The sequence below is a fragment of the Podarcis pityusensis genome (assembly GCF_964106645.2).
Source record: "Podarcis pityusensis genome assembly, chromosome: 3".
Classification (NCBI taxonomy): domain Eukaryota; kingdom Metazoa; phylum Chordata; class Lepidosauria; order Squamata; family Lacertidae; genus Podarcis; species Podarcis pityusensis.
In genome coordinates this window covers 8,282,097-8,298,913 of record NC_138026.1, presented here as the reverse complement: position 1 = coordinate 8,298,913, position 16,817 = coordinate 8,282,097, and the positions used below count along the sequence as shown (strand labels likewise).

Here is a 16,817-nt window from a genome sequence, read left to right as displayed (position 1 = left end):
CAATCAGAAGGTGGCTCCCACCTTGTTTGTTAGGACTCGTCTCCAAGGATGCCAAGCGACCTTCCTCAGGTGTTGTCTCTGACAGGTCCAGTGAGTCCAGCAAAACATCTATGTCTTGGCCATGGTAGGAAAAACAAAAATGGCGGCCGAGAGGTCATTAACAAGTTATTAATTACATGAGCAGCTGTGTAAGTTACTATTCTTACAGTTGGAAAAGCTTGAAACAGACTTGTTGTTGTTGTTATTGTTGTTTAGTCATTTAGTCATGTCCAACTCTTCGTGACCCCATGGACCAGAGCACACCAAGCACTCCTGTCTTCCACTGCCTCCCGCAGTTTGGTCAAACTCATGCTGGTAGCTTCGAGAACACTGTCCAACCATCTTGTCCTCTGTCATCCCCTTCTCCTTGTGCCCTCCATCTTTCCCAACATCAGGGTCTTTTCCAGGGAGTCTTCTCTTCTCATGAGGTGGCCAAAGTATTGGAGCCTCAGCTTCAGGATCTGTCCTTCCAGTGAGCATTCAGGGCTGATTTCCTTAAGAATGGAGAGGTTTGATCTTCTTGCAGTCCATGGGACTCTCAAGAGCCTCCTCCAGCACCATAATTCAAAAGCATCAATTCTTCGGCGATCAGCCTTCTTTAAGGTCCAGCTCTCACTTCCATACATCACTACTGGGAAAACCATAGCTTTAACTATACGGACCTTGATCGGCAAGATGATGTCTCTGCTTTTTTCCATCACCACAAAAAGCAGAGACTAGTTGTATAGGCTTCCTAAGGCAAGGTAGCATTATGAGGCAGTTTTCTGCCAGCTGTAGGTTGATGTACAATATCAACTTAGGGCAAATTATTATGAGTTGACTTACACATTGGTTGACCACCACGCACAATAAAAAAAATGAGAATTTGTAACCAAATTGATTATTCAGAATATCAGCCTGCCAAGCAGCCTTTACAAAGCCTGAATGGAGAACTTATGGACTTTCAGATGCCATTGGACTACATAATCTCTAGCCACTGGTCATGCTTGCTGAGTTGGAGTCCAGTGGCAGCTGAAGAACCACAGGTTACATATTGCTGTTTTACAGAGACACACTAAACATAATGAACCTACTAGGCACATCCAAATGTACAGATGTACGGAAGCGTTTCTCAGCAGAACTGCCTCAAAACTTGAATGGATTTTCTTTGGATGGGTATGTGCTCTGAAATAGATGGATATATAAAAGCTAACCTGCACTTAGCATCTGTGATGAGCTGCTAATTCGAGCAATAGGGAATCTAGAGTCTTCTCCAAACATATGCAAACATTACAATCTTCTCACTGCAAAACCTGCATTGCTAACACAAGCCGAGGAACGACCAGCTGTGACAATCAGCCCATTTCATTTTCAAATTACATCCTTTGGTCCATTAATTAATCCTGAACTCTGGGAGCTAAGGATTTACAGGTGAAACTCAGAAATTTAGAATATCGTGGAAAAGTTCATTTATTTCAGTAATTCAACTTAAAAGGTGAAACTAATGTATGAGATAGACTCATGTCATGCAAAGCGAGATATGTCAAGCCTTTATTTGTTATAATTGTGATGATCATGGCGTACAGTTGATGAAAACCCCAAATTAACAATCTTAGATAATTAGAATATTAAATGAAATCAGCAAAACAAGGATTGCAAATAGAGCAATATTGGACCTCTGAGAAGTAGAAGCATGCATATGTACTCAGTACTTGGTTTGGGCCCCTTTTGCATCAATTACTGTTTCAATGCAGTGTGGCATGGATGCTATCAGCCTGTGGCACTGCTGAGGTGTTATGGAAGACCAGGATGCTTCAATAGCAGCCTTCAGCTCTTCTGCATTGCTCGGTCTCATGTCTGTCATCTTTCTCTTGGCAATGCCCCATAGATTCTCTATGGGGTTCAGGTCAGGCGAGTTTGCTGGCCAATCAAGCACAGTAATCCCATGGGCATTGAACCGGGTTTGGGTACTTTTGGCAGTGTGGGCAGGTGCCGAAGTCCTGCTGGAAAATGAAGTCAGCATCCCCATAAAGATCGTCTGCGGAAGGAAGCATGAAGTGCTTCAAAATCTCCTGGTAGACGGCAGCATTGACCCTGGACTTAATGAAGCACAGTGGACCAACACCAGCTGATGACATGGCTCCCCAAATCTTTTCCGATGAGAGCAGCTTTTGCATCTCATTTGGAAACCAAGGACCCAGATTCTGGAGGAAGAATGGGGAGGCACACAATGCCAGATGCTTGAAGTCCAGTGTGAAGTTTCCACAATCTGTGTTGATTTGGGGAGCCATGTCGTCAGCTGACACTACAGTAAAATGGAACTCGCATGCCTACAATGAGACGTGCAACTGCCGCAGGGATTTTTTTTTTTAAAGAAGGTAACAAGTTTGCAGCTGCAGTTCAAAGCATTTTACAATATATTTGCCAATGTAACATCCATGCTGCACGCACTGGGGTTACTTCTAAAGGATAGACTGGTTGTTCACACTGGGAAAATGAAATTGGGGAACATATTCTGCCAGTTCAGGGTGGAGGAATGAAAACACCAGTGGCACAAGGGATCAGCACACCTGGCTGGTAACTAGAAGATTGGTGGTTCGAGTCCACCCAGGGCAGGATCCCTTCCAACTCTAGTGTTTGATGATTTTACATTCTCTCACACACAGAGAGAGGGATGGAAAATCAATTATTTTAAACCAATCTAAAGTTTCACCCCAATTTTTCTGTGTAAGTGCTGCAGGGATGTGGATGCAGCGGCATCAAAGAGTGTCCACATAGCAGATAGTTTATGCTAAGGTTGTTTTTAAAAAATAATAATTTGGTGCTAGGTTGAAAGTTGTGGACATGTGTCCTATAAGGAAGAAAATCTGGAGCGGTACTGAGTACAGAATGTTTGAAGAAAGCTAAGCTTTTGCGTCTCTGCATTCTCATTTTTAAGAACAAAGTACACTCACGTTTCTCACGCAGTTTTACAACAGGATTATAAATCCAGGTCCATGTCTGAACCTAAGTTGCTTCGGAGACCTTTGTCCCCAAAGGGGAAGACTGAACGGGCTGGACCAAGCAGAAAAGGCCGTAAAGGTAATGTGGCACAATGGGTAACCTAGGATTGGGCATACCATTGATTAACCATGGTCTATTCAATGGTTTGAGGGACGCGGGTGGCGCTGTGGGTTAAACCACAGAGCCTAGGACTTGCCGATCAGAAGGTCGGCAGTTCGAATCCCCGCGACGGGGTGAGCTCCCGTTGCTCGGTCCCTGCTCCTGCCAACCTAGCAGTTCGAAAGCATGTCAAAGTGCAAGTAGATAAATAGGTACCGCTCTGGCGGGAAGGTAAACGGTATTTCCGTGCGCTGCTCTGATTCGCCAGAAGCGGCTTAGTCATGCTGGCCACATGACCTGGAAGCTGTATACCGACTCCCTCGGCCAGTAAAGCGAGATGAGCGCTGCAACCCCAGGGGCGGCCACGACTGGACCTAATGGTCAGGGGTCCCTTTACCTTTTATTCACTGGTTTACAACTTGAAACTTGGGAAGTGCTCTTCTGGGCATCTATGCCAAGAATGAGTCCACTGTGATCAGTGGAGCTCATTTCTTAGTATGGAAGGAGGGGTGTCTGAGAAGAGAGTTCTCCCACCACTATAGTGCCTTCTCTCCAAAAACACTCAAGGAAGGCACAAAGCACATACTGCTCAACTGTCCTGATTTAAGTGGGACATCCCGGAATTACAGAAGCCATCCCTGCTTCTGACTGAATCCTAGAATGTCCCATTTTTGGGTTCAGCACTCTGGTGCAAGTTAGCGGGCTCGTGCCAGAGCACTGAACCCAAAAGTGCTCATTTTCTGGTCTTGCGCCACAGCACTGGACAAAAATGAAAATGTTTGTTTTCTGGTCTCATGCTCCGGTCCAAGCTTGCCGGCTCCTGTGACAGCTTGGGACCGAAAAAATTAAGTGTCCCAATTTGGATCAGCCAGATGTTGGAGGATATAAAAGCAGGACTGAAGAGAGTGGCTTGAGCCCCGACAGAGGCCTAGACGGTTGCATTTGGGCCCATGAGCCTGATATTCCCTATCTATGCTTTAACCCAGCACTCTTAACAAACTGCAATTTCCCAGAGAGTGCCATTTTCTGGTTTGCCTCAGGCAGCAAAATGTCTTGGGCCAGCCCTGCTTTTCACTTCTTCAAAAGGCATTGCAAATTACTGTCTTTTATTAATAAGGAAGCAAAATTCCCTCTCCACACCCAAGGCTGAGTTAATTCTATTTAGGAAACATTAGTTTGCACTTTAAATAGCCTGACTTTTCTTTTTGTGTACATCTGTCCTATTTCATTACAGGTGCTCATGAGGAAGATACAAAATTCAAAGGAAAACATGGCACTGATTATGGCCAGCTTCATTTGCCTGAGAAGAGCCAAGCAATTTGTTTGAGTTTTCCGGACTTTGGTTCTGAAATCCAAGTTCCAGCGAATATTGAGAGAACCTTTATTATTCCTTCACACCCTAGTGGTCCTCCTAGCTTCCCATTGCAAAAACGTCGTGTACCCTTAAGGATGCAAATGCCATTTCTAGGAGATTACCGGCTGCTTTTACGAAGAGATTTTATATTGAAAGGTCTGGCTATAGTCGCCACTCTTCATGTCAAATGCTTGGACGTTGAAACTACAAGGCCAATTATTTCTCGACTTAACTATGAAGCACTCACGAGTGAGCTGATTGCTAGGGAAAGGAGAGGCCCAAGAGAACTCCATTCTATACTTCTCACAAATGCAGATCTGCCTTTTCCTGAACCACCAAGAAAATCTGAGAGACAAATGGAATTAGGTACAGTACTGTATGCTACAGTTTTATGAATTCTGGCTTGTTTTACACACTCACATTTCTGCATATTCTTTCTCTGCTGTTTTCAATTAATGCCATCCCCAAAGGTCTGTTTCTGTTCTCCAATGCATAGCTGAAAATTTGAGTGGCAACACTGAATTTTACTCTAAGAGAATGTCAGAACTGATATTTTTTTAAAAAAGTGAAAAGGAAAACTCTGTACATTTTCATGCTTACATTGGATTTGATCAGGACTTTCAGGGCCTTCAAATCTCCCACTTACCCACTTAGTCTCTCTCTCTCTCTCTCTCTCTCTCTCTCTCTCTCTCTCTCTATATTCCTGTTTAAATCTTTCCCACACACAATTCAGACTGCATTTTAGCACAAAACTCTGCTGTTTTTCAGCATGGTAACGAACGATACAAGCTTGTTGTAGTAATGAAAACTCTAATCAGTTAGGTGTGTAAGAGATCTCCTGCTTGGAGATTTCTTACAGTGCAGCCCTAAGGAGTCTGGAAAGTACCGTAAATCCCATTAGGTTCAAAATGGGACTTTCTGGAATGGTAAAAGCGAACATTTTTAAGTAATCATAGGTTGTATGAGGTCTGTTTAATTGTAAATCAACATTGTAAGCGACTATAGCATGCGCTTTCGTAACGTGTAACGTGCCAGGGGAAAACTTGATTTTTGGATCAGTGATGTAAATCAGTTGTGAAAAGGAAGCAGAGATAGTTTCACACCTCTGTAAATCCGTGGAAGAACCTCCACCGGCAATAAACGAGGCCAGGTTGGAGGTCATGCCTCTCCTCAAAATGTGCAGAGATAAAGCAGAAATGCTGAGCCGAAGGCATGCCAGGACTTTTAGTGGCACAGTGGAACTTCCCCACCTTCTCCTATCCCCATGGGACCCATAAATCTGCTAGGTGGGGAATCAGAAAGAGGAAAACTGAGAGCAGCCAGAGAGCAAAGAGGAGAAGATGAATTGTCAGAACGCTTTCCGTCCTGCTTGGAAAATGAGCTGTTGAAGGGGGTAGAGATAAGAGCGTGCTGCCCTTTTAAGGCAGCATCAAAACAAAGAGTGGGGGCCCCTCACACTTATAGCAAATAGGAAAGGAACAAAAAAATTAGAGACATTGGAATCAGAGTCTGCAAGGGCGGGGAGACATAGTAGCAAGTCTGTATCAAGAGTTTGGTGGAACAGAAGGGTGTAAGGAAAGTAGGGGTGGGAATCAGGATGAAGGGAGGGGGGTTATTGTTTTGCTGGTTTGATTTACTTATTTACTTCTTTTTATCCTGTATTTTAGGGACGCGGGTGGCGCTGTGGGTAAAACCTCAGTGCCTAGGACTTGCTGATCGTAAGGTCGGCAGTTCGAATCCCCGCGACGGGGTGAGCTCCCGTCGTTCGGTCCCAGCTCCTGCCAACCTAGCAGTTCGAAAGCACCCCTAAGTGCAAGTAGATAAATAGGGACCGCTTTATAGCGGGAAGGTAAACGGCGTTTCCATGTGCGGCGCTGGTGCTGGCTCGCCAGATGCAGCTTCGTCACGCTGGCCACGTGACCCAGAAGTGTCTTCGGACAGTGCCGGCTCCCGGCCTCTTGAGCGAGATGAGTGCGCAACCCTAGAGTCGGTCACGACTGGCCCTGACGGGCAGGGGTACCTTTACCTTTATCCTGTATTTTATTCTGTGAACCGCCCTGAGCTCTTATGATGATAGGCAGTACATAAATCTAATTAATAATAATACCAATAATAATAGATAAGCTCTGATGAGAAGGGTGTCTGAGCTCTTGTAGCAACTGTTCCACTGAAGTAAAAGTATTAGTGCTCTGAGGATTCTCTACGAACAGTCAATAAAATATTAGGCTGGATCTACACAGATATAAAAAATGCTTTGAAAATGCTTTAAAAAAAATTTGCACGCTCACCAGTGCCATCTAGTGTCACATTTGTATAATGCACTTAAAATGCACTTAAAATGTTATAGCTGAGTCCTCAATCTGCTTTCCTGATGATTTAAATTAACCTGCCCTGTAGCAGAATATAGAAGGGTACATACATTCAGTTTGGTACACAGAGAGCAGGATTTCAGACCTTCCAAGTGTCCCTATTTTCCAGGGACAGTCCTGGATTTACAGAAGATGTCCCAGTTTCTGATTTGATCCCCAAATGTCCTGCTTTTCCATAAGATGTCTGTTATAGGAATTCTAAGGTCTTATATATATAAAATAAATGTACATAAATGTACGGGACGCAGGTGGTGATGTGGGTTAAACCACAGAGCCTAGGACTTGCCGATCAGAGGGTCAGCGGTTCGAATCCCTGCAACAGGGTGAGCTCCCGTTGCTCGGTCCCTGCTCCTGCCAACCTAGCAGTTTGAAAGCACGTGAAAGTGCAAGTAGATAAATAGGTAGATAAGTGGCTTAGTCATGCTGGCCACATGACCCGGAAGCTGTACACCAGCTCCCTCGGCCTGTAAAGCAAGATGAGCACCGCAACCCCAGAGTCGGCCACAACTGGACCTAACCTTTACCTAGGATGTCCCTATTTTCATTGGAGGAATGTTGGAGGATATGGGATTCAGTTTAAACCTTGGACAAGGGCTTCCACTTGCGCCATAATAGAGTTTGCCCCCCACCCAAGCTTCCTAAAGATAGACCCCAGAACAGCATGTGGTAGGGGGGATAATTCCATGTGGGAACCAGACAGAACATTTGTAATAGTGCAACACTGAAGTCCACCCCCCAAGTGTTTTAAAAGCCTAAACAACAACCAACACACACATCCCAAGAGACATTGTTGTTTTGCAAGGGAAGATCTGAAGATATTTATCTCCATATAAACGGAATCCACTCTAACTTGACTCACGATGTTTTTCAGAAAGGTTACTGGAGGAGAGACTGGCGGAGAGACTGGGAGAAAGACTGGGGGAAAGACTGGAAGAAAGACTGTCTCTCCCTGCAGAGGAAAAAGAATTGCTCATTGAGGAGGTAAAACAGAAAAAAAAGAAAAGAGTGACTTATGCAGGTAGAAACCATTTTTATATACTCGTGTGTATGTGTGTGTGTCCTTTAAAAAGAACCGTTACTGTTATTAATCTAAAAGCCTTGATGCAGCACACACACAAATATAAAATAAGGGAATAAACAAGCTTTACTGGAAACAGTTGATGATAGAAGTGATCAGTGCATAGCTGTCAACTTTCAGATTTGAAAATAAGGGATCAGCAGCCTCGAAAATAAGGGATAAGCAGCCTCACCTGTCCTGGGGACAGTCTACGGGATATCTAACAATCTGGGATAGCAGCGGGAAGCAGCGGGAAACGGCGCTAGAATAAGGGAATTTCCAGCAAAAAAGGGAAGGTTGACAGCTATGGATCAGTGAGCTGTCTTAATCAAATTTTAAACATCATGACAATTCATTAGTTCAGAATCTACAAGCATTTTACTAAAGGTTGCAGCTGCTGCTGCAAACAAGACAGAATTATATGCCATCTAGCAAATAAGCTACTTTCAAATATATGCTGTGTGTCCTTGCATTCTTATGTAATGTGAGATGCAAATCTTTAATTTGGGGGTGAATGTTCTAGGCAATCCAATTAGTAGGGAAGTAAACTTTCCATCACAAGCCCTCTGTAAAGACACAATACTTTTTTCTACTAAGTCCAGGCATCCACAACCATACTCGTCGGCTTACATTCTGCATATTTATTTCATTAAACATAGCATACACAATTGTATTAATGAAATAAATCATGAGCTTTATGTTGCTAAAGCAGTAAAATAATGAGGTTTGGTAAGAAAGTAAGTTTCCCATATATTTCAGTTCCTTTCCAAATTTCCACATGTTTTTCCCCTGAGGGGAAACCCAGGATGAGAACAATGGCTTCAAAATGCCCAGAATACAGAGCCTAGGACTTATCAATCAGAAGGTCGGTGGTTCGAATCCCCGCGACGGGGTGAGCTCCCATTGCTCGGTCCCTGCTCCTGCCAACCTAGCAGTTCGAAAGCACGTCAAAGTGCAAGTAGATAAATAGGTACCGCTCCGGCGGGAAGGTAAACAGCGTTTCCGTGCGCTGCTCTGGTTCGCCAGAAGTGGCTTAGTCATGCTGGCCACATGACCCGGAAGCTGTACGCCGGCTCCCTTGGCTAATAAAGCGAGATGAGCGCCGCAACCCCAGAGTCGGTCACGACTGGACCTAATGGTCAGGGGTCCCTTTACCTTTAATTCAGTCTCTCACATGATTAGGAAATCACTCCTTGGCCACTTTCCCCTTGCCTGGTGCTGCTGTGCCCCACTTGTTGGAGTGGAAGATCTGCTATAAATCCTGCAGGGAGTTTCATATGAAGAGCAGGCTCCCTGCTTCAGATCCTTTACCCCAATAGACTGACAGTGGCAGAACCAAGCATTGAGGACATGATGGAGTAGATGCACAAGTCTAATCGTTATGAGACTGAACCCCCAAACATGCCTTACTGCTTAGTCAATGCTGTAAAAAGGTAAAGATAAAGGACCCCTGACAGTTAAGTCCAGTCGAAGACTACTCTGGGGTTGCGGCGCTCATCTCGCTTTACAGGCCAAGAGAGCCGTTGTTTGTCCACAGGCAGTTTTTCTGGGTCATGGGGCCAGCATGACTAAGCTGCTTCTGGCGCAACGGAGCACTGAAACCAGAGCAGCGCACGGAAACGCCATTTACCTTCCCACCAGAGCAGTACCTATTTATCTACTTGCACTTTTTGGCGTGCTTTCAAACTGCTATGTTGGCAGGAGCTGGGACCGAGCAACGGGAGCTCACTCCGTCGCAGGGATTCAAACCGCCGACCTTCTGATCGGCAAGCCCAAGAGGCTCAGTGGTTTAGACCACAGCGCCACCCGCATCCCTAGTCAATGCTGTACATCTACATCTCATGAATGGGGTGTTATCACATTCATTGCTTTTTCAGCTGATTAGTACCAAATGCCACACTTCTGATAGCATAAACAGAAGCTGGTCAGCCCAGTCAGCTAGTCGCAAGGCACAACTTTGGCCGACCCAGGTATTGCTAAACTGTGTGCTGGATTACTAAGAGATCAGCCTGTTATCAGGGGTGGGTTAAGGAAAAAACAGCTTGAAGTGAAGAAGCGGCAAAGACCATTAAGAGAGCAGAGGAGTTGGGTTCAACTAAGTCCTATTCAGAGTAGACCTGTTGAAATTAATGGATGGAGGTTAGACATGTCCATTAACTTCAGTGAATCTGCTCTCAGCAGGGCTAGTGTTGAATATCACCCAAAATGATTTAATCTGTGCTATATATAGGGCTGTAACATGCTATGACTGAAAGCTGGAGGAGCAAATGACAGCATTTGTTATTTCTTATGCTATCTAATGCCTGTTACATTGTTCACAATCTAGTCATCCTGGACAATTGGCCATGCTGCCTGATGCTGATGGGATGTGTACTCCTACCAGAACAGTTGCTTTAAAGAGATGCTACTGTCCTTCTCATGGGACGTGGGTGGCGCTGTGGGTTAAACCACAGAGCCTAGGACTTGCCGATCAGAAGGTCGGCAGTTCGAATCCCCGCCACAGGGTGAGCTCCCGTTGCTCGGTCCCTGCTCCTGCCAACCTAGCAGTTCGAAAGCACATCAAAGTGCAAGTAGATAAATAGGTACCACTCTGGCGGGAAGGTAAATGGCATTTCCCTGCGCTGATCTGGTTCGCCAGAAGCGGCTTAGTCATGCTGGCCATATGACTGGCTCCCTCAGCCAATAAAGCGAGATGAGTGCCGCAACTCCAGAGTTGGTCACTACTGGACCTAGTGGTCAGGGGTCCCTTTACCTTTTTACTGTCCTTCTCACTTAACAACCTGCACAATGTTTATTGCATTCTCTTTTTTTCAATTGAATTTGTATACCAAATTACAATCTTGATTCGCTGAATATCAGATATTTAAATACTTCAACTATAACGAAGATTGAGAAGCTAGAGCAGGGGTCACCAACCTAAGGCGCATGGGCCGGAACCGGCCCGTGGAGATTGTCTGACCATCCCATGAGCTGCCCCCGAACTGAGCACACTGCACTAAACCAGCGCAGCGCAGCATGGTGACTCACTTCCACGGCGCCAGAAACTGTGTCTACACACACACAGTCGCCGAAAATCGCGTCTGTGCAGACGCAGAAAATCGCAGGCACACGCATGATCTGGCCCACGGAGGGATCTCCACGGGACCGATCCAGCCCAGGCAAGATAAACCTTGCTGACCCCTGAGCTAGAGGGTTATATGAAGATCCTTCCCTGTCAATATGTTCAAAAAAGGTAAATGAATCTGATTCAGAATTCTGAGATTTAGCCTTTCCTTAGACCACACGTCTGTGTCTGGTCAAGTGTTTTGACAAAGCGGTGTTTCAGACATTGCTGAACCAACAAATGTATCCCTATCGTGTTTTATGACTTCCCTGATGTGAGCTGGAACTGGTCTGTGACCGAAATAATAAATGCATTCATTGCTGAACCATGTCTCACACATTAAAGTGTAAGAAGACTTTCAATAACGGGCAATAACTAATCTGGCGGCCACTAGTAACATTAAGGCTATGTTTTTGCACGTGACTGAGGGGTTGACATCGTTATCTAAAGAGAGAAGAGCCAAAGAGGAGCCAGAAACATGTTTTGTCCAGTGATATTTGATATTAAACACCCAGGTTAACCATTTTGCATTCCCACCACATATGCAGGAGCGAGATTTATTCCAGAACTAGAACCTGAGCTGGATTATGAACCTGAGCTGGATTATGATGACTCACTTATCTCCGGTATGGGAAGCGAGCCAAAATTAAATCTAGAAGAGGAAGAGACTGAATCGATGTCAGCAGCTTACATGGCGGTACTCTCTTGCCTAATGCATAGAAGAACTGGGCTTAGTCTTAAGGTAATTTCCCTAAAAGTATGGCTGTGTTGCCTTTGACAGTCTTTTCTCTGAGGCACTTACTGGGGCCTCCAGTGGGATTTCCATTTTATCACCATAACAGTCCAAGAGAGGTTAAGCCAAAGGTCACCTTGGGAGCTCTATGGTACACTGAGGATTTGAGTCTTCCCAATCAACCACAAATTTATAGGCTACAAAGAGCTACAGAGTGATTTGCTAGACTTCTTTACCCTGTTCTTTATAGAAAGACTGAGAGTAAAAGTGCTGTTCACACAAAACTCCCAAGTCTGTAGAGCGGAGGTAGGGACCTGGTGCCATCCAGATGTTGCCGAACTCCAGATCCCATCAGTCCTGCCAAAAAGACCAGTGCTCAGGGAAGAAGGGAGCTGTAGTCCAACAACATCTGGAGGGCTAAACGGTCCCCATCCCTATTGTAGAGACTGTGTGAAGTAGTGTGTGCAAGACTATGGGTGCCTGTCTTATCTCTGAAACCACTTCAGATCAACGTTTTACATTCAGTAACAGGGTTGGCCCTATATGAGTAGTCAAATGTGCATGATCACATTGTCAGTTTGAACATGGTTTCCACCGATAAGGAAGGTCTAATCCCTGGTAGATAGTACATCCATAGGCTGCATTCCAGCATATCTTTTAAAGCATTGTTGTTGTTGTTTAGTCGTTTAGTCGTGTCCGACTCTTCGTGACCCCATGGACCAGAGCACGCCAGGCACTCCTGTCTTTCACTGCCTCCCGCAGTTTGGTCAAACTCATGCTGGTAGCTTCGAGAACACTGTCCAGCCATCTCGTCCTCTGTCGTCCCCTTCTCCTTGTGCCCTCCATCTTTCCCAACATCAGGGTCTTTTCCAGGGAGTCTTCTCTTCTCATGAGGTGGCCAAAGTACTGGAGTCGCAGCTTCAGGATCTGTCCTTCCAGTGAGCACTCAGGGCTGATTTCCTTCAGAATGGATAGGTTGGATCTTCGTGCAGTCCATGGGACTCTCAAGAGTCTCCTCCAGCACCATAATTCAAAAGCATCAATTCTTCAGCGATCAGCCTTCTTTATGGTCCAGCTCTCATTTCCATACATCGCTACTGGGAAAACCATAGCTTTTAAAGCATAGGTGTATATTATTTTGAATCAAATATGCTGCAGATACCTCCAAAACTGTTCCATCCAATGTATGGAGCGGTTTCCAAGGATGGAAATAGACATGTATTAGTCTGTTCCCTGTTGCTGCTGTAAGCTGCTGTAAGAAAGCAGCTCTTTCTTACAGCAGATTATTTATAGAAAATATAAATCTCATGTGGGTTCCCTGCCCCTTTCTGTTTTCTCCATAGGCATTTTTTCTGTTTCAACTTCCAGACCTCTCACCTTTGGCCGGCTTTTTGCTGTACCTTAACCTGTCGTTTAACTACTTGTACTTCTTTCCTACAGAGGTAAGTGTGACGGTGGGACATAACAAACAAGCAAACAAACAAAATCCTGCCTTGTTTTTATGCAAGTAGCAGGGAAGACATGGCTGCATGCATTATGTGGTGGTTTGACGGGAGATTGCAACTATCTGAGAGGGTTCTAATCCCATTTCGGCTCATTTTCTGACAGCAGCAGCAACAGGAGAGAAGCTATGCACCTGCAATTTTATCAACATGCCCCAGCATACTGAACGTTCACAAAGAACCAGAGTTTATTTGTGACATGCAACCCAAGGTTATTTATCTTTCCTCCTAAGCTGTCCGTTCCCCAGTCACTCTTCAAGTCTCTCAACGCCTTTGCTCTCCACTTAGAAGATCAAGCACCCAGCCTTGGCTTTGTCCCCAGTTTTCTTCATTTTATTACATTTGCCCATTCAATTTTCTTTTTGATCCCACAGGTATTTTATCTTAAACACTTAGAAGTGCTAAAGCTCCGAAACAACCCCATCAAATTCATCCCAGAAGATATCTGCCGAATGAAGAATCTTAAATTATTGGTTATGTCCTTCAATTTGCTGACTACTCTTCCAGCTGGGTACAGTAGTAGTGCTTTTAATATCACAAAAAGCACAAAAATCACCTGAAAAATACAGCGGTGTGATTCATAAACACCAGCACACTTAGGGCACTCTGTGACATCACAGAGACTACTCCAGTAATTTTTAAAACTCTATTCTCCTTAACCCCTTCACATACTGACTCGCATTTGACTGCAAATCTTCCACACTAAAGTCCACTTCTTCACATGTAACCACGTGCATCAGTCTATTTGCACCTAAAGTAGACTATCGTCCACAAAAGCTTTCACCATAACAAAATTATTTGAGGTGCCACCAGTCTTTGCTTTTATTTACCGCTCCCCCACTTAAAAAAACAACAACTGCCCATTTCTAGGAACTATAATCTTTATCACATTTTTTGTGTGCAAAACAATCCGTCTTTACAATAGTGACAAATTGGAGGACAAAGAAAGTAGTCTCTTGGTTTTGTGAGGCTTTCTGTGGCAATTTTAGGTCTCCTGAATTACTCAGCATGTATTAGCAGCTGAATAGGTTAGTGATGTGCTGAGTTTCATATGCCTTTGATATGGTGTGTATTTGCTTTCTTTCTATAGGCTGTTTTCATTGCCCAATCTGCAGGGCCTCGATGTTTCCTACAATGAACTTGAATGCATCCCTAATGAAATTGGAAAACTGAGGTATATATTTCAGTCTCCAACTGATTTCTACTGTTTTAGTGTCAACTGTCTGGGGTTTCCTGATCAGATTTTCAAAGCACAAACACTTGTACCAGCTCTTATTGCAGTGGGACACATTCCATTCTGGGCAAAGCTCTAGGGGCCACATTCCTGTGGTGAGCAGAGCCAGAATCAAAAGTGGGTAGAGCAACAAATGTGACTTTTACCTTCGTACAGTAGGCTAGTTTTACCCTCACTCACACACCCATTGTCAGGGACTGGTTGGACTCAGAGGAATGTTGTGAGGAACCAGCTGGGGATGCCAACTGCTTGGTGTAGTGTGGTGTAGTGGTTAAGAACGATAGACTCGTAATCTGGGGAACCAGGTACACGTCTCCGCTCCTCCACATGCAGCTGCTGGGTGACCTTGGGCCAGTCACACTTCTTTGAAGTCTCTCAGCCCCACTCACCTCACAGAGTGTTTGTTGTGGGGGAGGAAGGGAAAGGAGAATGTTAGCCACTTTGAGACTCCTTCGGGTAGTGATAAAGTGGGATATCAAATCCAGACTCTTCTTCTTCTTCTAAAGTTGATGAGACATATGTAAGTGACCTGTGGGGTGTCTTTTGGTCTGTGATCCTTTAGAAACCTAACATATCTGAACGTAGAAGGGAATCTACTGTACGTCTTGCCTTGCGGGCTGCTGAAGCTCAAGCTGAGCTGCCTTAAGGTGGAAAACAACTTCTTGCACACCTACTTCTGGGATGAAATCTGCCGCCTTGAGCCACAACGACTCACTGACATGGCCGCCTTTTGTTTTGCCAAACACAACCTTTGGAGAGTGTATCGCAAGATCCCAAGGGACATTCATGAAATATTGCTCAAGTAAGTAAGGCGGGGACCTCCATCACAACCACAGGTTTTAAGGGAAACTTTTGATGCAATAGCAGTCAGGCCCCAACCACTGCAATAACTATGTGACCAAAAAGGTTTCCGTAGGGATTCTCACAGCCCTGTGATAGAATAGCACCCACTGGTCCAAAAAGGTTGGCATCCCCTGTATAAAGATAAGTGGGGGTAAGGTACATGCAATGTCTTGAACAGGTGCGCCAACTCCATGGGGATGAGGCCTCTACAGCCCCCCACAATGTCTGCTGGAATGGGGCTCAGTCCCCCAAATCTTGAGAGGGCAGAGGAGACCTGGCAGAATGTCACCCTAGGCAGTGCAGTCAGAAGACTCCACGTGGACCAGTGGGGCTTAGCGGGCAACCCTGGTCGGCCTCTCCCAAAGCCACAGTCATCATGCATGCCACGTGCAACATGTGTGACATCACGTGCATGCACATCACACGTGTGGCGTCAGCCCCCGCAATGTCGGGCGCGACTCAGTGTTTCTGAATGTTCAAGACCACAGGCACCATCTAAATGCTACTTATTAATAAAAGTAGAATATTTCTAATGGGTTTCAAGCGCAAGCTCTGCTCTATAGGTAGACAACATGGTGCTGGCCAGATGTTTTGGACTACAACTCCCATCATCCTTGGTAATTTGCCATGCTGGCTAGAGGTGCTGGGGTTGTAGTTCCACATTGGCCAGCCCTGCTGTCCATTCTTTTCTCAGTACGTTAAATGTAAAGAACACCTAACATTTCTCTCTCTCTCTCTCTCCACATTTTAGCTTTAAAGCCTGCGACTGCTGCACAGGACCCTTGTATGGAAAAGGCCTTCAGTTCCCTCGCATTTTTAGGAATGTCTATGGGCTTAGGCTTCCTTATCTTTTTAGTGCCTGCTCGCCAACCTGCTATTCAAATTATGTTGCTGAAGCTGTTGCAGCTGCTGAAGCTGCGGCAGCTACAGATGCTGCAGCTTCAGTGCAATAGATGTCAATATTTTAACTGACTGAAGCTGAACTGGCAGTCTGTCGAATAAAGTGCCAAGCACTGCACTGTACACAGGTCTGTGTCCTGGCCTGATGATTCCTTTTTTTATTTGTTTATACACTTTTCCATTTCCATTTTATACTTCATACAGTGTTTTTGTCTCACATTTTCCCATGTAGACTTCCCAACTTATCCCTTACCGGCATTCAGGATTTGGCTGCAACTCATTTAGTTCCTCCCTACTTCACTCCTATCATTTTTTCTTCTTTTTCTTTTCTTTTGTTAACTGTTGTTCAAAAATTCATCCCTACTTGCAAAGCAGTTTTAATGTCACATCTTTTAAAATATTCACTAAGATATTCCCACTCACCCTTTATTTTCCTCTCATCCAAATTTCTTATTTTAGCTGTCATAGTGGCAAGCTCTGAAAATTCTATCAACTTGTACAGCCATTGATCTTTTGTTGGGATGACCTCTTCTTTCCAATATTTTTGCGTAATCTATTCCTGCAGTTGCTGCTGCATATAAAAACAGATTGTGAGCTTCCTT

The 16,817-nt window shown here is 44.8% G+C and overlaps 1 protein-coding gene across 3 annotated transcripts; it reads left to right on the top strand.

The window, feature by feature from the left end:
• The first annotated feature begins 25 nt into the window (after nucleotides 1–25).
• Nucleotides 26–16,338, top strand: LRRC63 (leucine rich repeat containing 63). 3 transcript variants are annotated; one of them, XM_080999157.1, is made up of 10 exons: nucleotides 26–124; nucleotides 2,986–3,099; nucleotides 4,355–4,840; nucleotides 7,715–7,861; nucleotides 11,552–11,745; nucleotides 13,080–13,178; nucleotides 13,613–13,749; nucleotides 14,329–14,412; nucleotides 15,035–15,274; nucleotides 16,067–16,338. In XM_080999157.1, exons 1-10 carry the CDS (start codon nucleotides 49–51, stop codon nucleotides 16,266–16,268), a joined length of 1,779 nt encoding a protein of 592 aa, XP_080855283.1. In that variant the 5' UTR covers nucleotides 26–48; the 3' UTR covers nucleotides 16,269–16,338. The 3 variants fall into 3 exon arrangements, with proteins under 3 accessions (XP_080855283.1, XP_080855285.1, XP_080855284.1); XM_080999158.1 differs by having other exon boundaries at nucleotides 55–188; XM_080999159.1 differs by lacking the exon at nucleotides 2,986–3,099 and having other exon boundaries at nucleotides 34–124.
• Nucleotides 16,339–16,817: the final 479 nt, after the last annotated feature.

What these genes read in the sequence shown, in the direction of transcription:
- LRRC63 (XM_080999157.1), top strand. Translation starts at nt 49, where the DNA reads ATGCCAAGCGACCTTCCTCAGGTGTTGTCTCTGACAGGTCCAGTGAGT. An exon ending in ACATCTATGTCTTGGCCATG is followed by an intron (nt 125 to 2,985) that starts GTAGGAAAAACA and finishes TTTCTCACGCAG; the next exon opens with TTTTACAACAGGATTATAAA. An exon ending in TGAGAGACAAATGGAATTAG is followed by an intron (nt 4,841 to 7,714) that starts GTACAGTACTGT and finishes GATGTTTTTCAG; the next exon opens with AAAGGTTACTGGAGGAGAGA.